This window comes from Mustelus asterias, chromosome 15 (genome assembly GCF_964213995.1).
Source record: "Mustelus asterias chromosome 15, sMusAst1.hap1.1, whole genome shotgun sequence".
NCBI lineage: Eukaryota > Metazoa > Chordata > Chondrichthyes > Carcharhiniformes > Triakidae > Mustelus > Mustelus asterias.
The window spans coordinates 103,733,219-103,756,771 of NC_135815.1; the positions used below are offsets into that span (position 1 = coordinate 103,733,219).

Sequence of the window (23,553 nt, forward strand, 5' to 3'; positions counted from 1 at the left end):
TCTAAATGGGGTATTCCATTGCCTCCAACGTTTTGACAAGACATTACCAGGATAATAACAAAAGAAGTAGGCATACTTCTGCTGTTTTATTCTTTCACAGGATGTGGCTATCAGCATTTAAGAGACCACCATTTTAATTGCCCATCCCTAGTTGCCTTTGAGAAGGCTGTAGTCCATGTGGTGTAGGTACATCCACAATGCTGTTAGTATGAAGGTTCCATGATTTTGACCCATTGGCAATGAATGAACAGTGCTATAATTCCAAGTCAGGATGGCATGTGCTTTGGAGGGGAACTTGCAGATGATGGTGGTTGCATACATCTGCTGCCCTTGTCCTTTAGGTGGCTGAGGTTGCAGGTTTGGAAGGTGCTGTTGAAGGAGTCATAGTGAGTTCCTGCAAAGCATTTTGTAGATGGTACTTGGTGATGGACATTGAATCCTCCCACCCTGCATACATTCTGTGCCCTAGCCACTCTCGGTGCTTTTTCCAAGTGATGTTTTTTGCTGGAAACAGTATTTTTGGTGGCCATCAAAGGGATGGTGAAAAATGATTCTTTGTAACTTCGTTTCTGTTGTGCTAGCTGTAGATGTCATCTAGGTTTCAATATTTTGGTAATTCATTATAATAATTTATGGGGTTGAATATTATGGGGGTGAGGGAGTGTGCAGCAGCTGATGTGCTTCATGCTAGCTTACCCAGCAACCGTAATGCGCTGCAGGTGGGTTATATTGTCAGTTGGACTTCTTATTCGAGGGATGCATCATGCTCTTGGAAGCTGCTACCAATTGGATTGTACAGTCCCGACAGTTTCAAAACCTATGTAGTGGGTGCTGCCAGGACTGCAACTGGTCCTAAGAAGGAGGCCCAAAGAATCCCAGAGTAAGGAATGTCTGGGATTTTTGGAAAGGGGGGGTTCAGCCAGTTTAGCAGTCTAGGGAGGGAGTTGGGGTTGGTGGGTTTTGATTTGATTTGATTTATTATTGTCACATGTTAACATACAGTGAAAAGTATTGTTTCTTGTGCGCTATACAGACAAAGTATACCGTTCATAGAGAAGGAAACGAGAGAATGCAGAATGTAGTGTTACAGTCATAGCTAGGGTGTAGAGAAAGATCAACTTAGTGCAAGGTAAGTCCATTCAAACGTCTGATGGCAGCAGGGAAGAAGTTGTTCTTGAGTCGGTTGGTACGTGACCTCAGACTTTTGTAGGTTTTTCCCGACAGAAGAAGGTGGAAGAGAATGTCCAGGGTGTGTGGGGTCCTTAATTATGCTGGCTGCTTTGCAGAGGCAGCGGGAAGTGTAGACAGAGTCAATGAACGGGAGGCTGGTTTGCATAATGGATTGGGCTACATTCAAACGACCTTTTGTAATTCCTTGCGGTCTTGGGCAGAGCAGGAGCCATATCAAGCTGTGATACAACCAAAAAGAATGCTTTCTATAGTGCATCTGTAAAAGTTGGTGAGAGTCGTAGCTGACATGCCAAATTTCCTTAGTCTTCTGAGAAAGTAGAGGCGTTGGTGGGTTTTCTTAACTATAGTGTTGGCATGGGGGGACCAGGACAGGTTGTTGGTGATCTGGACACCTAAAAACTTGAAGCTCTCAACCCTTTCTACTTCATCCCCGTTGATGTAGACAGGGGCATGTTCTCCTTTACGCTTCCTGAAGTTGATGACAATCTCCTTGGATTTGTTGACATTGAGGGAGAGATTATTGTTGCCACAGCAGTTCACCAGATTCTCTATCTCATTCCTGTACTCTGTCTCATCATTGTTTGAGATCCGACCCACGGCGGCACGGTAGCACAGTGGTTAGCACTGCTGCTTCACAGCTCCAGGGTCCCGGGTTCGATTCCGGCTCGGGTCACTGTCTGTGTGGAGTTAGCACATTCTCCTCGTGTCTGCGTGGGTTTCCTCCGGGTGCTCCGGTTTCCTCCCACAGTCCAAAGATGTGCGGGTTAGGTTGATTGGCCAGGTTAAAAAATTGCTCCTTAGAGTCCTGGGATGTGTAGATTAGCGGGTAAAATATGTGGGGGTAGGGCCTGGGTGGGATTGTGGTCGGTGCAGACTCGATGGGCCGAATGGCCTCCTTCTGCACTGTAGGGTTTCTATGATTCTATGATTCTACGACGGTGGTGTTGTCAGCAAACATGAAAATCGAATTGGAGGAGAATTTGGCCACACAGTCATAGGTGTATAAGGAATATAGTAGGGGGCTAAGAACACAGCCTTGTGGGGCACCAGTGTTGAGGATGATCGTGGAGGAGGTGTTGTTGACTATCCTTACTGATTGTGAATTAGGAAGTTCAGGCCCCAGTCGCAGAGGGATGTGCCGAGGCCCAGGCCACGGAGTTTGGAGATGAGTTTTGTGGGAATAACGGTGTTGAAGGCTGAGCCGTAGCAAGCAAGTTGGCAAGCAGATGGGTTGGAAGAAGGGGTGTATACTATCTTAGTGGGCCACTTCGACGCGCAAATGGCACCCTGCAATCCCCCTCCCCCAATGATAGTATATCCCTTCCTTCCTGGCCTTTTAAAAAGCTTTTTTAAAATAACGTCTGCCCACTCCCGTAAGACTGCCCGTACCAACCTTTTGATGGCATGAATGTACTATTCAGGTCAAAAGGTTTGCTAACAAGCCTAATTGATCTTTAATTATTAATGTTATAATGGCAGGCGTGCTGCCGAATTCAGTTCCTGCCCACCTTTCATATTAATAGAGGTAAGCTCAGGAGTGGTTGGGAAGCTGGTCTGGTGGCACCAGCCCTATTTTACATGTTCCTCCTGCCATAATGATCCCTCCTTTGGTTAGACATCTGGGCCTGAATTAAAATCCAGTGGTAGATTTTACATGTGCAATTTAAAATGAGATTGAGTTATCAGATTTCAGTACATAGTTCGCAAGAGGCGACAACACCAAATTGACTGTCCTCTCGCTCCAGTGTGGGGCTAAGTGTGCAGTTTTGTTGAAAGAACAATCTCACGTTGGTACAGTGGTGGGAGGCGGTGGGGGAAGAAGTGGAGACAAGAGAGGAAGTGTTCTTCTGATGTAGGGCCAAAGTGAGGAAGCTTCAATCTTTATCAAACTAGTGTTGTACCTGACCCTTGATATGCTGACACTGACATTAGGTGCCTAAAATGGAAAGTTTTCCATTAGAGTCATAGAGGCTTACAGCATGGAAACAGGCCCTTCGGCCCAATCTGTCCATGCTGCCCTTTTTTTTAAAAAACCCCTAAGCTAATCCCAATTCCCCGCATTTGGCCCATATCCCCTCTATACCATGGTACCCATGTAACTATCGAAACTTTTTAAAAGATAAAATTGTACCTGCCTCTACTACTACCTCTGGCAGCTTGTTCCAGACACTCATCACCCTTTGTGTGAAAAAATTGCCCCTCTGGACACTTTTGTATCTCTCCCCTCTCACCTTAAACTTATGCCCTCTAGTTTTAGACTCCCCTACCTTTGGGAAAAGATATCGACTATCTACCTTGTCTATGCCCCTCATTATTTTATAGACCTCTATAAGATCACCCCTCAGCCTCCTACGCTCCAGAGAAAAAAGTCCCAGTCTATTCAGCCTCTCCTTATAACACAATCCATCAAGTCTCGGTAGCATCCTAGTAAATTCCCCAGTACTTAATCCACCTTTAATAAATATAATGTTTCTACACAAGTACCAAAAGCTTTCAGCTTAGTACTAAAGGGGAGACTTTTCCATGAAAAGTCGTTCATAGAATCCTACAGTGCAGAAAGAGGCCATTCGGCCCATCGAGTCTGCACCAACCACAATCCCACCCAGGCCCTATCCACGTATCCCAACATATTTACCCACTAACCCATGCATCCCGGGACACTAAGGGGCAATTTAGAATGGCCAATCAACCTAGCCCGCACATCTTTGGACTGTGGGAGGAAACCAGAGCACCCGGAGGAAACCCATGCAGACACGAGGAGAATGTGCAAACTCCACACAGACAGCGACCCGAGCCGGGATTCGAACCCAGGCCCCTGAAGCTGTGAAGCAGCAGTGCTAACCACTGTGCTACCGTGCCGCCCATTTGTTTGGCAAATGTTCTTTGTACCACTGTGAGCTAAGGCATTACATTTCTTCTGGGTGAGGACGGGGTATATTTCCATACGTGAAGATTGGCTAGCTATCATATCACGTCAGATGGAGCTACTCCCAAAGCATAAATATTAATATTTTTATTATTACTGGATTAATTTTGATTGTTTACTAAAATCTAACAGCATAATTGTGATATATTTTATTCAGGTTAGCACAGATGGAAAGAACAAATGGCTCTCTGCTCACAGACAGTAGCTCAACCACAGGGAGTGTGTAAGTAATTTGAAGAATTAGAATCATGGAATGGTTACAGCAGAAATGGAGTGCATTCAGCCTGTCATGTCCGTGCTAGCTCTCTGCAAGAGCAAATCAGTTAGTTCTCATCCTCAGCATTTCACCATAACCTGCAAACATTTTCTCTTCAGATGATTCTCCAGTTCCTTTTTGAAAGATATGTTTGAATTTGCGTCCATCACACTCTCAGGCAGTACATTCCAGATCCTAACCACCCACTGCATCAAACATTTATCTTCATATCGCTGTTGGTTCTTTTGCTCTTTACCATGTATCTTGTTCTCTAGTTCTTGGTCTTTACACCGATGGGAACAGTTTCTAATCTACGACACTTTCTCTTTAAGGAGGGCAACCCCAGCTTCTCCAATCAATCTATGTAAATTAAGTCCCTCTTTCCTGGAACCATTCTCACAAATCTTTTCTGTCTTCACTAATGTCTTTACATCTTTACCATGGGCGGCACGGTAGCACAGTGGTTAGCACTGCTGCTTCACAGCTCCAGGGACCTGGGTTCGATTCCCGGCTTGGGTCACTGTCTGTGTGGAGTTTGCACATTCTCCTCGTGTTTGCGTGGGTTTCCTCCCACCGTCCAAAGATGTGCGGGTTAGGTTAATTGGCCATGCTAAAATTGCCCCTTAGTGTCCTGAGATGCGTAAGTTAGAGGAATTAGCGGGTAAATATATAGGGATGTTGGGCCTGGGTGGGATTGTGGTCGGTGCAGCCTTGATGGGCCAGATGCCCTCTTTCTGCACTGTAGGGTTTCTATGATTCTTTCTATGATCTTTCCTAAAGTATGGTGCCTGCAATTGAACACTCTAGTACTCTATTTGAGGCCAAACTAGTGTTTTGTAAAGGTTCATCATCACTTGTTTTTGTATTCAATACTTATATTTATAAAACCAAGCATCCCATATACCTTTTTAACTACTTTCTCAACATGCCCTGCCACCTTTAAAGATTTGTGCACCTATATCCGCCGGTCTCTCTGCTCCTGCACTCTCTCTTTTGAATTATGCTTGAAGGCAACTTTAACACTGACGCTTTATATTTCCTTTCCTCATTCTTCCTACCAAAATGTACCACTTCACACTTTTCTGCATCTGCCACATGTCAGCCCATTCAGTCATAAGAACTAGGAACAGGAGTAGGCCATCTGGCCCCTCGACCCAGCTCCACCATTCAATAAGATCATGGCTGATCTTTTTGTGGACTCAGCTCCACTTACCCGCCCACTCACCATAACCCTTAATTCCTTTACTGTTCAAAAATTTATCTATCCTTGCCTTAAAAACATTCAATGATGTAGCCGCAACTGCTTCACTAGGCAGGGAATTCCACAGATTCACAACACTTCGAGTGAAGAAGTTCCTCCTCAACTCAGTCCTAAATCTGTTCTCCTTTATTTTGAGGCCATGTCCCCTAGTTGTAGTTTTACCTGCCAGTGGAAACAACTTCCCTGCTTCTATCTTATCTATTCCCTTCATAATCTTATATGTTTCTATAAGATCTCCCCTCATTCTTCTGAATTCCAATGAGTATAGCCCCAGTCTACTCCGTCTCTCCTCATAAGCCAACCCTCTCAACTCCGGAATCAACCTAGTGAATCTCCTCTGCACCCCCTCCAGTGCCAGTATATCCTTTTTCAAGTAAGGAGACCAAAACTGTACACAGTACTACAGGCGTGGCCTCACCAGCCCTTATATAGCTGCAAAATAACCTTGCTGTTTTTAATCTCCATCCCTCTAGCAATGAAGGACAAAATTCCATTTGTCTTCTTGATTACCTGCTGCACCTGCAAACCAACTCCTTGAGATTCCTGCACAAGGACACCCAGGTCCCTCTGCACAGCAGCATGCTGCAATTTTTTACCATTTAAATAATAGTCCATTTTGCTGTTATTCCTACCCAAATGGATGACCTCACATTTACCAACATTGTACTCCATCTGCCAGATCCTTGCCCACTCACTTAGGCTATCTTTATCCCTTTGCAGACTTTCAGCAGCCTCTGCACACTTTGCTCTGCCACTCATTTTCTTGTCATCTGCGAATTTTGACACACTACACTTGGTCCCCAATCCAAATCATCTATGTAAATCGTAAACAGTTGCGGTCCCGACACTGATCCCTGAGGCACACCACTAGTCACTGAAAACCAGAAAAACACCCATTAACCCCCACTCTTTGCTTTCTGTTAGTTAACCAATCCTCTATCCATGCTAATACATTACCCGTAACACCGTGCACCTTTATCTTATGTAGCAGTCTTTGGTGCAGCACTTTGTCAAATGCCTTCTGGAAATCCAGATACACCACATTCACAGGTTCCCCATTGTCCATTGCACATAATATTCTCAAAGAATTCCACCAAATTAGTCAAACATGACCTGCCCTTCATGAACGCATGCTGTGTCTTCCCAATGGGACAATTTATATCCCGATGTCTCGCTATTTCTTCCTTGATGATAGATTCAAGCATTTTCCCTACTACAGAAGTTAAGCTAACTGGCCTATAGTTACCTGCCTTTTATCTACCTCCTTTTTTAAACAGTGGCGTCACATTTGCTGTTTTCCAATCTACGGGAACCACCCAGAGTCCAGCGAATTTTGGTAAATTACCACTAGTGCATTTGCTATTTCTCCTGCCATCTGTTTTAGTACCCTGGGATGCATTCCATCAGGACCAGGAGATTTGTCTACCTTTAGCCCCATTAACCTACCCAATACTACCTCTTTTGTGATAATGATAGTTTCTAGGTTCTCACCTGTCATAGCCTTCCTGTCAACAATTTTTGGCATGTTATTTGTATCTTCCACTGTGAAGACCGACACAAAATACCTGTTCAATGCCTTGGCCATTTTCTCATTTCCAGTTATTACATCCCCCTTCTCATCCTCTAAAGGACTGATGTTTACTTTAGTCACTCTTTTTTGTTTTATATATTTGTAGAAACTTTTGCTATCTGTTTTTATATTCTGAGCTAGTTTACTCTCATAATCCAACTTACTTTTCTTTATAGCTTTTTTTGTGGCTTTCTGTTGATCTTCAAAGATTTCCCAATCCTCTAGTTGCCCACTAATCTTTGCCACTTTGTATGCATTTTCTTTCAATTTGATACCCTCCTTTATTTCCTTAGATATCCATGGCTGATTATCTCTTTTTCTACAGTCCTTCCTTATCACTGGTATATACTTTTGCTGAGCACTGTGAAAGATCGCTTTGAAAGTCCTCCACTGTTCCTCAATTGTCTCACCATAAAGTTTTTGCTCCCAGTCTACCTTAGCCAACTCCTCCCTCATCCCATTGTAGTCTCCTTTGTTTAAGCACTAGACACTGGTATTGGGTTTTACTTTCTCACGCTCCATCTGTATTTTAAATTCAACCATACTGTGATCGCTTCTTACGAGAGGATCCCTAACTGTAAGATAATTAATTATTCCTGTCTCATTACACAGGACTAGATCTAGGATAGCTTGCTCCCTCGTAGGTTCATCTTGGAGACTATCGCTATCCTCCTCGTAGTTCACAATACTTCCAAAATTTGTGTCATCTGCAGATTTTCAAATTATTCTCTGTACAGTCAGCCTAAGTCATGAATATATGTGGAGTAAAGCAGTAATCCCAGTACTGATCCCTGGAGAAAGCCGCTGTATACCTTCTTCCAGTCCAAAAAACAAGGTTCACCACTACTCTCTGTACCCTGTCAGTGAACCAATTTTGTATCTGTGCTGTCACTGTCCCTTTTATTCCTTGGGTATTAACTTTGCAGGCAGGCCTATTTTGTGGCACTTTATCAAAATATTTTTGGAAGTCAATGTACACCACATTAAATCCATTACCTCATCAACAAGCTCTATTATCTTGTCAAAAAACACAATCAAGTTAATTAACATAATGCCTTTCTTTTGTGTTCTTAATTAATCCACCCTTGTTCAAGTGACCGTTAACTTTGCCCAAGATTATTGTTTCTAAAAGCTTTCCCACTACCAAAATTAAACTTACCAGCCTGTAGTTGCTGGGTTTATCTTCATATCCTCTTTTGAACAACGATGTAGCATTTGCAATTCTTTAGTCCTCTGGTGTCACCCCGAATCGAAAGAGAATTAGAAGTTTTTTTGGGGGGGGGGTCGGACAGAACAAAGAACAGTACAGCACAGGAAACAGGCCCTTCGGCCCTCCAAAAAGAGGGACAGAGAGGACTTGTCCCCTTTTCTTTGTGCTCTGCCACTTTTGACTAGGAGGCATAGATTTAAGGTATGGGGCAGGAGGTTTAGAAACATAGAAACATAGAAAAACTACAGCACAAACAGGCCCTTCGGCCCACAATCTGTGCCGAACACATCCCTACCTTCTAGACCTACCTATAACCCTACATCCTATTACGTTCCATGTACTCATCCAGGAGTCTCTTAAAAGACCCTATTGAGTTCGCTTCCACCACCACTGACGGCAGCCGATTCCACTCGCCCACCACCCTCTGTGTGAAAAACTTACCCCTAACATCTCCCCTGTACCTACCCCCCAGCACCCTAAACCCGTGTCCTCTCGTAGCAGACATTTCCACCCTGGGAAAAAGCCTCTGAGAGTCCACCCGATCTATGCCTCTCAACATCTTATACACCTCTATTAGGTCTCCTCTCATCCTTTGTCTCTCCAAGGAGAAAAGACCGAGCTCCCTCAGCCTATCCTCATAAGGCATGCCACTCAATCCAGGCAACATCCTTGTAAATCTCCTCTGCACCCTTTCAATCTTTTCCACATCCTTCCTATAGTGAGGCGACCAGAACTGAGCGCAGTACTCCAAGTGGGGTCTGACGATGGTCTTATATAACTGCATCATTATCCCCGGACTCCTAAACTCAATCCCTCGATTGATAAAGGCCAGCACACCATACGCCTTCTTAACCACCTCCTCCCTCTGCGGAGCCGATTTCAGAGTCCTATGGACCCGGACCCCAAGGTCCTTCTGATCCTCTACAGTACTAAGAGAATTTCCCTTTATATTGTACTCCTTCATCCCATTTGACCGACCAAAATGGACCACGACGCATTTATCTGGGTTGAAGTCCATCTGCCACTTCTCCGCCCAGTCTTGCATCCTATCTATGTCCCTCTGTAACTTCTGACATCCCTCCAGACTATCCACAACCCCACCAACCTTCGTGTTGTCGGCAAACTTACCAACCCATCCCTCCGCTTCCTCATCCAGGTCATTTATGAAAATGACAAACAGCAAGGGTCCCAGAACAGATCCCTGGGGCACACCACTGGTGACCGACCTCCATTTAGAAAAAGACCCATCTATACCCACTCTCTGCCTCCTTTGGGCAAGCCAGTTCTGGATCCACCGGGCAGCAGCCCCTTGGATCCCATGCCCTCTCACTTTTTCTAGAAGCCTTGCATGGGGGACCTTATCGAACGCCTTGCTAAAATCCATATAAACCACATGTACCGCCTTCCCTTCGTCAATGTGTTTAGTCACATTTTCGAAGAACTCCACCAGGCTCGTAAGGCACGAATTGCCTTTGACAAAACCATGCTGAGTATTCTTGAGCATACTGAACTTCTCTAAATGCTCATATATCCTGTCCCTCAGGATCTTCTCCATCAGTTTACCAACCACTGAGGTTAGACTCACCGGTCGGTAATTACCTGGGCTATCCCTATTCCCCTTCTTGAAAATAGGAACCACATCCGCAATCCTCCAATCCTCCGGCACCTCTCCCGTCTCCATCGACTACGCAAAGATCATCGCCAGAGGCTCTGCAATCTCTTCCCTCGCCTCCCACAGTAACCTGGGGTACATCCCATCCGGACCCGGCGACTTATCTATCTTGATGCCATTCAAAGATTCCAGCACAACCTCTTTGTTAAATTCCACATACTCAATCCTTTCAGTCCACCGCACGCCCGCAGTACACCCACCCAGGTCCTTCTCCTCTGTGAAAACCGAGGCAAAATACTCATTGAGCACCTCTGCCATTTCTACTGGTTCCGTACAGACTTTCCCGCCTTCACCTTTTATAGGCCCCATTCTGTCACGTCTCATCCTTTTACTCTTCACATATTTATAGAATGCCTTAGGGTTCTCCTTAATCCTACCTGCCAGGGCCTTCTCGTGACCCCTTCTGGCTCTCCTAATTTCCTTCTTTAGTCCCTTCCTACAAGCCGTATACTCATCTAGATCCCTATCTTCGCCAAGCTCTCTGAACCTTTTGTATGCTTTCCTTTTCTTCTCGACTAGGTCCCGCACAGCTTTCGTGCACCACGGTTCCTTTAACCGACCAACACCTCCCTGTCTGCTCGGAACGTTGTCCTGTAGAACTCTAGACAGACATTCCTTGAAAAACTGCCACCTCTCTTCAGTACATTTCCCCGAGAATACCTCCTTCCAATTTACTCCTCTAATTTGCTGTCTAATGTCTCCATATTTCCCCTTACTCCATATAAACTCTTTTCTAGCTTGCTTGATCCTCTCTTTTTCCAATGCAAGCCTAAAGGCGATAGAGTTATGATCGCTATCCCCAAGATGCTCTCCCACTGAGAGATCTGACACCTGTCCAGGTTCATTGGTCAGTATCAGATCAAGTTTAGAGGGGATGTGAGGGGAAAATTTTTCACCCAAAGGGTGGTGGGAGTTTAGAACTCAAAGGGTGGTGGAGGCAGGGACTCTCATAACATTTAAGATACAAAGTATTCATTTAGTGTCCTAGCCATACCTGCTGACTTCAGGTATAAATCTCCTTTTTGGTTCCTAATCATCCTGACCATGCCACTTACTACCTTTTACCATGGTGAGTAAGTTTGCAGATGACACCAAGATTGGTGGCATAGTGGACAGTGAAGAAGGTTACCTAGGATTGCAACGGGATCTTGATCAATTGGGCCAGTGGGCTGATGAATGGCACATGGAGTTTAATTTAGATAAATGCAAGGTGATGCATTTTGGTCGATCGAACCAGGGGCAGGACCCACTCAGTAGGGCATTGGGGAGAGTTACAGAACAAATAGATCTAGGGGTACAGGTTCACAGTTCTTTAAAAGTGCAGTTACAGGTGGACAGAGTGGTGAAGAAGGCATTCAGCATGCTTGGTTTCATTGCTCAGAATATTGTATACAGGAATTGGGACATCTTGTTGAAGTTGTACAAGACATTGGTAAGGCCATACTTGGAATACTGGGTACAGTTCTGGTCACCCTATGATAGAAAGGATATTATTAAACTAGAAAGAGTGCAGAAGAGATTTACATGCTGCTACTGGGACTTGATGGTTTGAGTTATAAGGAGAGGCTGGATAGACTGGGACTTTTTTCCCAGGAATGTAGGAGGCTTAGGGGTGATCTTATAAAGGTCTATAAAATAATGAGGGGCATAAATAAGGTAAATAGTCAACATCTTTTCCCAAAAGTAGGGGAGTCTGAAACTAGAAGGCATTGGTTTAGAGTGAGAGGGGAAAGATGCAAAAGGGTCTAGAGGGGCAATTTTTTCACACAGAGGGTGGTGAGTGTCTGGAACGAGCTGCCAGAGGTAGTAGTAGAGGTGGGTACAATTTTGTCTTTTAAAAAGCATTTAGACAGTTATATAGCTAAGATGGGTATAGAGGGATATGGGCCAAATGCAGGCAGTTAGGACTAGCTTAGTAGTAAAAACTAGGTGGCATGGACAAGTTGGACCGAAAGGCCTGTTTCCATGCTGTAAACCTCTATGACCAATTATTTGCCTCTTGATGACTTTTGGATGAAGATAGAAGTAGGGAGGTTGTTGCCACTGTCAAGTGAAACTAGAACTAAGGGGCATAGCGTCAAAATAAGGGGGAGCAGTTTTAGGACTGAGTTGAGGAGGAACTTCTTCACCCAAAGGGTTGTGAATCTGTGGAATTCCCTGCCTAGTGAAGCAGTTGAGGCTACCTCATTGAATGTTTTTAAGGCAAAGATAGATAGATTTTTGAATAGTAAAGAAATTAAGGGTTATGGTGAGTGGGCAGGTAAGTGAAGCTGAGTTCACGAAAAGATCAGCCATGATCTTATTGAATGGCGGAGCAGGCTCGAGGGGCCAAATGGCCTACTCCTGCTCCTAGTTCTTGTGTTCTTATTCCCTTTTATGTTAGCTACTGGTCTTTTCTCATACTCTCTCTTTGCACTCATTTCAATTTTTGTTTTCCCATTGAACTCTCTATATGCAGCTTGGCTCTCAGTTGTATTATCAGCCTGATCACAGACTCACAGAACTGTTGCGGGGCAGAAGGAGGCCATTTGGCCCAATATGTCTGCACTGGCTCTCCAAATAAATATTATGACTTAGTGCCATTCTTCTGCCTTTTTGCTGTACTTTGCACATTCATTTTATTCATATAATGATCAATGCCCTCTTGAAAGCTTCAATTGAACCTGCCTCCACCGTACTTTCAGGCAGGACATTCCAGACCCAAACCACACTGTGAAAATGTTTTTTCTCACATCACATTTACTTCTTTTGCAAATCACTTTAAATTTTTGCCCTTGTTCTCAATTCTTTTATGAGCAGGAACAGTTTCTCCTAATCTACTCCCTGTCTCATGATTTTGAGCACTTCTATCATATCTCTGTCTTCTTCTCTCTAATAAGAACAGTTCTACCTCTCCAATCTATTCTCATAATTGAAGCTTCTCATCCCTCTTGTAAACTTCTGCTGCAGTCTCTACAATGTGTTCACACTCTTCCTATAATGCGATGCCAAGCTGAAGTCTTGTATAAATTCAGCATAACGTCTTTGATCTTGTATTTTATGCCCCTAAAGCTCAGTTAATGCTTTATTAACTGGTCTCTCCACCTGTCTCTTTGCACATATACACCCAGATCCCTCTGCTCCTGCATCCCTATAGAATTATACCCCTTATTTTACATTGTCTGTCCATGTTCTTCCTGCCAAAGTTCATCACCTCACATTTTTCCACATTGAACTTCATCTGCCAGCTATCTGCCGCCCCACCATATGCATCCTTCTTGTGCTTTATCTTTCTCTCCATTTCTTTCATCATCCAGGGAGCTCTGGCTTTACTTGCCCTACCTTTCTCCGTGGTGGAAATGTACCTCACTGTACCCGAACCATCATCTCTTTAAGGGCAGCGCCTTGTTACATTACAGTTTTGCCTGCCAGTCTTTGTTTCCAGTTTTCCTGGACCAGATCTGTTTACACCTCACTGAAATTGACCCAATCCCAAATAATTTTGCTCTAGATTGTTCCTTGTCCTTTTTATTAGCCAGCCTATCTTATGATACAGTGTTCACTGTTCCCTAATGATTTCCCTACTGACACTTGATCCACCTCATACTGCAGAAAAGATCCAGCAATGCCAGAAATGTAAAAATCAAGAAAATCTTTCTGTACACATTTCAAAATCCCTTCCCCCTGTCCTTTATTAGTATATATGGAGAAAAACAATGATCCTAGTACTGATCCAATTTATTTATCAACTATCCTAGTTCATTTTAGGATAATTAAAGTTCCCAATTCGCATTATTCTCTAACTCATGCACCTCTAATTTTCATACAAATTTGCTCCTCTCGGACTTTCCCACTACTTTCCCACTGGCCAATTGAATACACCCAGTAGTGTAACTGCACTTCTATTGATTTCTGACTCGAACCAAATAGATTCTGTTTTTGACCTCTCTAGGACATCCTCTCTCTCTTAAGCACTGCAATGTTCTCTTTAATCAATACTACCAACTGTGCTCCTTTCTTTCCTATCTATTCAACATCTTGGGCGGAATTTTCCTGTCCTGCTTGCCAAGGGAATTGTAGTGGGCGGGACAGAAATTTGGCGGATCATTTAAAGGTCTGTTGACCTCGGGCAGAAATTTCCAGTCTTGGGGCGTACATGGCTAGATAACCCCACCCCTTGTATCCAAAATTATTAAGACCTCAGTCCAACTTTTTCTGAGTCAGTAGAAGTGGCAAAAGTAACAAAAAATATGATTAATATTGATTACCTCTTAAAAAATTATTAAATTTCTGGTAATAGATAAGATGACAACAATTACTTACTAAATGAAGTTTATGCTTTTAAGTTGTAATCAAATTAATAATTTGAATTTATTCATAGTTTATTCTGGCAGGTAGAACAAGGACTGAGGACGTATATTAACTGTTGTACAGGTGTAAAGTAAGTAATTTATGCATGACAGAAGAGCTGTAAAATAATACTGCATTTTATTTTCCTGATGCAGTGATGATGAGCACGCATTGATCCAACAGTACTGTCAGACACTGGGGAGAGAGTCACCCATCAGTCAGCCCCAGAGTCCTGTGCAGATCCTCAAGTCAGTGGAAAAAGAGGAGCGGGGCGAATTAGAATTCATCATTGCAAATCTCGAAGAGGAGCAAAGGTGGACACATTTTGTTATTCTTGCAATGGTTTTTAAATTATATTAATTTTTCCTTCATTCATTAAAGGTTCTCATTCATTCTGTGGGACAATTTCCACATTCCTCCAAGGGTCAACCCTGATCCAAAATGTTTCCCTATTACAAACCTTACCATTCCAGCTGTCAAAGCCCAAGAAACTCAGTCCTGTTAGCAGTTATTTGCACTAGCTTCTATCTATCGCTGCAATTCTTCCAGCTCTATAACTTCCCATTGAACTCTCCATTCTTTAGATTCCAGTTCCTTGTGTGTCCGCCCTTCCTTTGCCACAACATTGGTGGTCATGGCCTAACCTGCCACGCTCTATTTGCTACTCTGGACTGACCCATTACCTCTCTACCCCATGTCTGCACCTCCACTCCCTTTTTCCCTTTAAGGGAAATGGTGGCATAGTGGTAATGTCACTGGACTAGTAAGATGGAAGTCCAGGCTAATGTTCTCGGGAGACAGGTTCAAATCCCACCATGGCAGTTGATAGAAGTTAAATTCAATTAAAATCTGGAATTGAAAGCAAGTCTTAGTAATAATGATAATAATTGAGGATAGGAAATCTGCCATCTTTACCTCTTCATATGTGACTCCAGACCCACAGCAATGTGGTTCACTCTTAACCACCCTCTGAAATGGCCTAGCAAGCCACTCAGTTCAAGGACAATTAGGTACAAGCAATAAATGGGTCAACCAACCTATTAGTCACCCCTCTTAATATCTTCTTTTTAATTCAGCATTTATTTTTCCTTTTGTCTTTATGAAGCGCCTTGGGATATTTTTTCTATGTTGAAGGTGCAGATTAATGATTTATTTCATATTTGTTGTTTTATCCTGTTTGAACTTTGTGGCCCTGATGATTTGGAAAGATTGTTCTCAGTACTGCTGACTCAGTGAATCAATCCTCAATCGGACTACCAAAATCTGTTAGAATCAGCAAATTGAGATACAAATTAATGGAACATGGAATTAAACTTTATTTGCGGCTTCTGAAACTCCATGACACACAGCATTCCAACCCATGAAGACAAAAGTTTTGAATGCACCTGACATAGGCGGTGAGTGCTGCAGGACTTTTGACTCTGGAAACATCAAGAGCCTGAGTCTGATATTGTCTTCACCACCTCCAACAAGATGGCAATCATGAAAAGAAATGTAGGTTAATTTCCTAGAATTGGAACAATTATCACAAAATAAATCCTAGAAAAATCTCATTGATATCACTCAGTTTCACCCTAGACAAATGTTTAAATACTGAACTACCAAAAGAAGTTTTCTAATCACTGATCTAATATGAGATGGGTCCTTTCTTGATATGAAGTTAAGTTGAAAATAACTGAGGAAAAAAAGTGCAGCATTTCATTAGAAATTCTACTGCCAAGTAAAACCATCATGACCAGAAGGTACTCCTTACTTCTTGCATAGGATGCTATTTTGCAGCAGGCAGGTTGCAACACTGATTTAATCAAGTGTAGGATTTTCTTTTTTTTAAAAAAAGTTCCTTATTGGGGCGTTTTCATACTGTAACTGCAGTGTTGGTCTGGAACAGTTTTTCTTTATAGTGATTTTACAGTTATACTGTGATAGCAGGTTGAGACCAAGGTCAGGGTTGGCCTGATGCCAAAGCAATCACTGGAGAAAGCAGTTTCACTTCAGGATCAGCTTAGGCCATCTGACTTGCATTTCAATTTTAACATTTATGCAAGGAGCTTTGGCCATGCAGTTACAAACTCAAAGAATGTGATTCCATCACAAGCCTCAACTTTTGTTTAGTTTGGCAGAATACACATTAGTTTCTTTACACTGGCAAAAGATGTTCTGCAAGAACATAAGAAATAGGAACAGGTCATTTGGCCCATCATGCCTGCCCTACCATTCTATGATGTGGAGATGCCGGCGTTGGACTGGGGTAAACACAGTAAGAAGTTTAACAACACCAGGTTAAAGTCCAACAGGTTTATTTGGTAGCAAAAGCCACAAGCTTTCGGAGCCTTAAGCCCCTTCTTCAGGTGAGTGAATCAGGTAATCTTCACCTGAAGAAGGGGCTTAAGGCTCCGAAAGCTTGTGGCTTTTGCGACCAAATAAACCTGTTGGACTTTAACCTGGTGTTGTTAAACTTCTTACTGTGTTTACCATTCTATGATCATGGCTGATCTCATTGTGGCCTCAACTCCACTTTGCCACCTGCCCCTCTTGAATCATTTATCTGTTCGTTTTGAATAAATTCAAAGAACCATTCAGTGGCTCTCTGGGTAGAAACTTCTGAAGATTAACGACCCTGTGGGACAAAACCTTTCTCCACATCTCCATCTTAAATGTAGAGTAAGAAGTCTTACAACACCAGGTTAAAATCCAACTGGTTTATTTGGTAGCATGAGCTTTCGGAGCGCTGCCCCTTCATCAGGTGAGTGGAGGATTGGGTTCACAAACAAGGCATATGTAGACACACAGACTCAATTACAAGATAATGGTTGGAATGTGAGTCTTAACAGGTAATCAAGTCTTTAAGGTGCAAACAGTGAGAGTGGAGAGATGGTTAAGCACAGATTAAAAAGGTGTGAATTGTCTCAAGCCAGGACAGTTAGTGAGATTTTGCAAGCCCAGGCAAGTTGTGGGGGTTACAGGTAGTGTGACATGAACCCAAGATCCCGGTTGAAGCCATCCTCATGTGTGCGGAACTTGGCTATCAGTTTCTGCTCGGCGATTCTGCGTTGTCGTGTATCTTGAAGGCCGCCTTGGAGAACACTTACCCGAAGATTAGAGGCTGAATGCCCTTGACTGCTGAAGTGTTCCCCGACAGGAAGGGAACACTCCTGCCTGGTGATTGTCCATTCATCCGTTGTCGTAGCATCTGCATGGTCTCGGCAATGTACCATGCCCCGGGACATCCTTTCCTGCAGCGTATCAGGCAGACAAGGTTGGCCGAGTCGCAAGATTGTGTACCGTGTACACAGTGAGAGTGGAGAGAGGAAGGTCCTTAGGGATGGGATTTACGACCATGGTGGATGATGTTCTCACGTGAGATGATCCGGCATGTCTTGCAGAGGTTGCTGTGGCAGGGTTGTGTGATGTCGTGGTCACTGTTGCGTGGTTGTTTGAAGGCAAGTAGTGGGGTGTGGGGATGGCCTTGGCGAGATGTTTGTCTTCGTCGATGACATGTTGAAGGCTCTGAAGATGATGTCGTAGCTTCTCCGCTCCAGGGAAGTGCTGGACGATGAAGGGTACTCTGTCCGCCGTGTCCAATGTTTGTCTCCTGAGGAGCTCGGTGTGGGTTTTCGCTGTGGTGCGTCAAAACTGTCGATCGATGAGTTGAGCGCCTTATCCTGTTCTTATGAGGGCGTCTTTCAGCGTCTGTAGGTGTCTGTTGCGTTCCTTCTCATCTGAGCAGATCCTGTGTATATGGAGGGCTTGTCCGTAGGGGATGGTTTCTTTAATGTGTTTAGGTGGAAGCTGGAGAAGTGGAGCATCGTGAGGTTATCCGTGGGCTTGTGGTACAGTGAAGTGCAGAGGTGACCGTCCTTGATGGAAATGCATGTGTCCAAGAATGCGACCCATTCTGGAGAGTAGTCCATGGTGAGTCTGATAGTGGGATGGAACTTGTAGATGTCACCATGCAGTCGTTTCAGTGATTGTTTGTCGTGAGTCCAAAGGAAGAAAATATCATCAATGTATCTAGTGTATAGCGTCAGTTGAAGGTCCTGTGCAGTGAAGAGGTCGTGTCCGGACCTGTGCATGACGATGTTGGCATATTGAGGTGCAAATTTGGTCCCCATGGCTGTTCCGTGTGTCTGGATGAAGAACTACTCCTTGGGTGCTGAGTTTCTGTAGGAAGCCCGTAGTGTCATGACAGAAGCTGGGGGTTCTTTGAACGATGGGTTTCAGGACGCCTTGGACGTAGCTGGAGAAGTTCTCACACAGGGTCCCATTGCCTAATACGACGGGAGGGCCGGGTGTGTTGGCCTTGTGTATCTTCGGGAGGCAGTAGAGACACCCATGGAGCAGTCGAACCAGGAATACTCCTCATCACAATGGATGTCTCGGCACACTACACCAGCATCCCCCACAACGACGGTGTTAGAACATAGAACAGTACAGCACAGAACAGGCCCTTCGGCCCACGATGTTGTGCCGAGCTTTATCTGAAACCAAGATCAAGCTAACCCACTCCCTATCATTCTGGTGTGCTCCATGTGCCTATCCAATAACCGCTTAAATGTTCCTAAAGTGTCTGACTCCACTATCACTGCAGGCAGTCCATTCCACACCCCAATCACTCTCTGCGTAAAGAACCTACCTCTGATATCCTTCCTATATCTCCCACCACAAACCCTATAGTTATGGCCCCTTGTAATAGCTCCATCCACCCGAGGAAATAGTCTTTCAACGTTCACTTTATCTATCCCCTTCATCATTTTATAAACCTCTATTAAGTCTCCCCTCAGCCTCCTCCGCTCCAGAGAGAACAGCCCTAGCTCCCTCAACCTTTCCTCATAAGACCTACCCTCCAAACCCGGCAGCATCCTGGTAAATCTCCTCTGCACTCTTTCCAGCGCTTCCACATCCTTCTTATAGTGAGGTGACCAGAACTGCACACAATATTCCAAATGTGGTCTCACCAAGGTCCTGTACAGTTGCAGCATAACCCCACGGCTCTTAAACTCCAACCCCCTGTTAATAAAAGCTAACACACTATAGGCCTTCTTCACAGCTCTATCCACTTGAGTGGCAACCTTTAGAGATCTGTGGATATGGACCCCAAGATCTCTCTGTTCCTCCACAGTCTTCAGAACCTTACCTTTGACACTGTAATCCACATTTAACTTAGTCCTACCAAAATGAATCACCTCACATTTATCAGGGTTAAACTCCATTTGCCATTTTTCAGCCCAGCTTTGCATCCTATCTATGTCTCTTTGCAGCCTACAACAGCCCTCCACCTCATCCACGACTCCACCAATCTTGGTGTCATCAGCAAATTTACTGATCCACTCTTCAGCCCCCTCCTCTAAGTCATTAATAAAAATCACAAAGAGCAGAGGACCAAGCACTGATCCCTGTGGCACTCCCTAGCAACCTGCCTCCAATCCGAAAATTTTCCATCGACCACCACCCTCTGTCTTCGATCAGACAGCCAGTTACCTATCCAATCGGTCAACTTTCCCTCTATTCCACACCTCCTCACTTTCATCATAAGCCGACCATGGGGGACCTTATCAAACGCCTTACTAAAATCCATGTATATGACATCAACTGCCCTACCTTCATCAGCACACTTAGTTGCCTGAGGAAATAGTCTTTGAACGTTCACTCTATCTATCTCCTTCATCATTTTATAAACCTCTATTAAGTCTCCCCTCAGCCTCCTCCGCTCCAGAGAGTTAGGTGTTGCTGCAACTGCCTCAGTACTCAATGCTGACAACTGCCAATCTCCAGTCGCAATTCTACAACTCACCCGCTTCAGCCTGGACCACAACATCTTCACCTTCAACAACCAATTCTTCATCCAGACACATGGAACAGCCATGGGGACCAAATTCGCACCTCAATATACCAATATCGTTATGTGCAGGTCCGAACAAGACCTCTTCACTGCACAGGACCTTCAACCGACGCTATACACTAGATACATCGATTAGATTTTCTTCATTTGGACTCGGGGCGAACAAATCACTGAAACAACTACATGATGACATCAACAAGTTCCACCCCACCATCAGACTCACCATGGACTACTCTCCGGAATCGGTTGCATTCTTGGACACATTCTCGGTGCAGTCTCACCAGTATCTTGTACATTTATAACATGGCAGTACTGTAGGCATTGTCTCATCATTCCCCTGTAACAATTCTACCCTACGTTTATACTTTGGTCCTTTTGCAGTAAAGGCCACCATTCAATTTGGTTTCCTAATTATTTGCTGTTCCTATATGCTAATATTTTGTGATTCATGTTCAAGGACATCCAAATCCCTCTGTACCACGGAATTCTGTAGTGTCTCTCCATTTAAATAATATTTTTCTTTTCTATTGTTCCTACCAAAGTGGATCATTTCTACTGCTTTTTGTAAGATACCAGTTTTATGCTTGCTAATGATTACCATGTCAGAGAATGACAGAATCTTTACAGTGCAGAAGGATGTCATTCAGCCTATCAGGTCTGAACTTGCTCTGATTGAACATTTTACCGAATCGCACTGCCCTGCCTTATCCCCATAATATTGAACATTCTTTTCAGATAGCAATCCAGTTCCCTTTTGAATACCTCAATCGAACCTGCCTCTATCACCCTCCCAGGAAGTTTATCCTAGACTCTAGCTACTCTCTGGATGAAAATTTTCTTTCCTCATATTACCCAGTGATTAGCTGAGACATGTACATCAGGGAGACAGGTTTGAGTCAGATGATCTCGACTGGATAGTTTCAGACATGGTTCATTTTATTGCTCACCAATGCTCCAGTACTCAAACCCACCCCACACCTTAATGAGAACAGAAATTAACCTATGCCAGGCACGTAACCAGATGCAGAGTGAAACTTCTTCTACACTGCCTTGACCAAATACTTCAACCCCAATCTTGGAATAGGAGTGACTACTGCATCAGTGGGTTTTTTCCCCAATGTTACTCACCACAGCACTTGTCTGATATTGTCACTTGGTGTAGATATGTGTTGTTTTGGACTGAGAACCCGTCTCGACAAGAGAGCTTTTTACCCCATCAATTTGAGTTGGAATGGAACTCCAATCAAAAGGTTAGCATCAAGTCTTCTGCACTCGCCAGCTCCCTACAGTTTTAGATTTAATTTAAATGATGTAAAAATGTATCATATGATGCTGCTTTTTACAATTTACTATAAAACAAATGCTAACTTATAATGAAATTAATTGGCAGAATTAGTTTAGCATTTTCTTATAGGCTATAATAACTCCAGGCGTTGGCTGTGAAGGAGCTGTGCCTTTATTGCACTAAAATAAAGCCTGTGGTGAACACAACAGGTCTCGAGCAGGACCAAAAGGATAATGGACCCACTCAGGGTCTTGCTTTATACAGGGTTCGCTATACAAGCTCCACCTGGTCGTCTAATTACCAATCCCCAGGGAGCTCATATTCAATGAGCACAACTGGGAGGTCAGTTAGTGATTCCCCATGCAGATCATGGGGGTTATCAGACAGGCGTAAGCAGTGGTGAATTCAGAAAGTCCAGTTATCCTACTCTCACTGTGACAAAAGTAACCTGTCACTTAGCTCTCTGATGAGGGAGTTTCCTCAGGTGAAATTTGCAGTTTAGATGTCTTTAATTTCAGTGCCTGTTGATCAATGGATATGTGTAGGCAGCAATTGAGGAACGAATTGGGTTTGCAAGCCCAAATCCACCGCCCCCCGCAACTCGTTCAATGATCTGTTGACACTCCCTGTCAAAGCTCATTTGTAAACAATGTTCGCTGGAATGAGGCACTGGAGAGTCACCAGCATTCATAAAAGCGTGATTAAGCACAATGGCAATACCTGGAGGAACCGCACTTGTGTAAGAAGAGGTATTCATGAAGCAAACTGAAAATCTAATTGCTTTTGTAATCACAGAAATCTACAGGCTGAGTATGAACGGTTAAAGCAGCAGCAGACCCTGAGAGATATAAAACCCCTGCCGTCGCCAACTTTCTCAGCAAACCAGCAGAACTATCATGATGCTGAGCTCCTGGCTGAGGCTAAGCTCCTACGGCAACACAAGGGACGACTTGAAGCCAGAATGCAGATATTGGAGGACCACAACAAACAACTGGAGTCACAGTTGTGCCGACTGCGAAAACTCCTGGAAGAGGTACAGCTTAGTCAGGCATTCGGGTAGAATGGGAACAAATGAGTAAAGTTACACACACAACAATTTCCCAGTTATTTAAATCGTGTCATTAATTGAAGTTCTGGTCCATCTTCCAAAATGTCTCCAGGAACAGCTAAATTGAGCTGGAATGAATAATGAGAATATCTACAGTGGGAATCTGCAGCCTGGTGGCAATAGTTGGTTTAATTCAAGGTCATTGTCTATACTTTTGAGATACCACACCAAAACTTATTATTCTTTGCAAAATTTCTGAAGCCATTACCCAAAACCAGTTGAAATTGAGAAGGTGATCTTACCAGAATGAGTGTGAAAATGGGAGAAAACCATGCCCATTTTTTCAGTGAGCTTCCAAACATGATATTATGGCATGTAGTGAAAAAAAAAGAGGCAATGTGTGATTCACGCCAGTAGCAGGAGTGGACAGAATCTATTTTGCTGGAAAACCGGCTGCTTTCACTAGAGAGTATTAGGGAACAGGCTATTCTGGACTTAGTGTTATGTAATGAGCCAGACGTGATAAAAGATCTTAAAGTAAGGGAACACTTAGGAAGCAGTGATCATAATATGGTAGAATTCAGTCTGCAATTTGAAAGAAGGAAGGCAGAATCAGATGTGAAGGTTCTACAGTTAAATAAAGGTAATTACAGGCGCATGAGGGAGGAACTGACAAAAATCGACTGGAAGCAGAGCCTAGTGGGAAAGACAGTAGAACAGCAATGGCAGGAGTTTCTGGGAGTAATTGAGGACACAGTGCAGAGGTTCATCCCAAACAAAAGAAAGGTTATCAGAGGGGGGATTAGGCAGCCATGGCTGACAAAGGAAGTCAGGGAATGCATCAAGGCAAAAGAGAGAGCCTATAATGTGGCAAAGAGTAGTGGGAAGTCAGAAGATTGGGAAGGCTATAAAAACAAACAGAGGATAACAAAGAGAGAAATAAGGAAGGAGAGGATCAAATATGAA

General features: G+C 43.8%; 1 protein-coding gene across 1 annotated transcript in view; it reads left to right on the top strand.

The window, feature by feature from the left end:
- The window catches only part of LOC144504716 (utrophin-like), a 631,247-nt gene that overhangs the window by 573,024 nt on the left and 34,670 nt on the right, over positions 1-23,553 (top strand). The window contains 3 exon segments of the mRNA XM_078230463.1: positions 4,275-4,340; positions 14,571-14,729; positions 22,335-22,572. Of these exon segments, the coding sequence (XP_078086589.1) occupies positions 4,275-4,340; positions 14,571-14,729; positions 22,335-22,572 (463 nt within the window).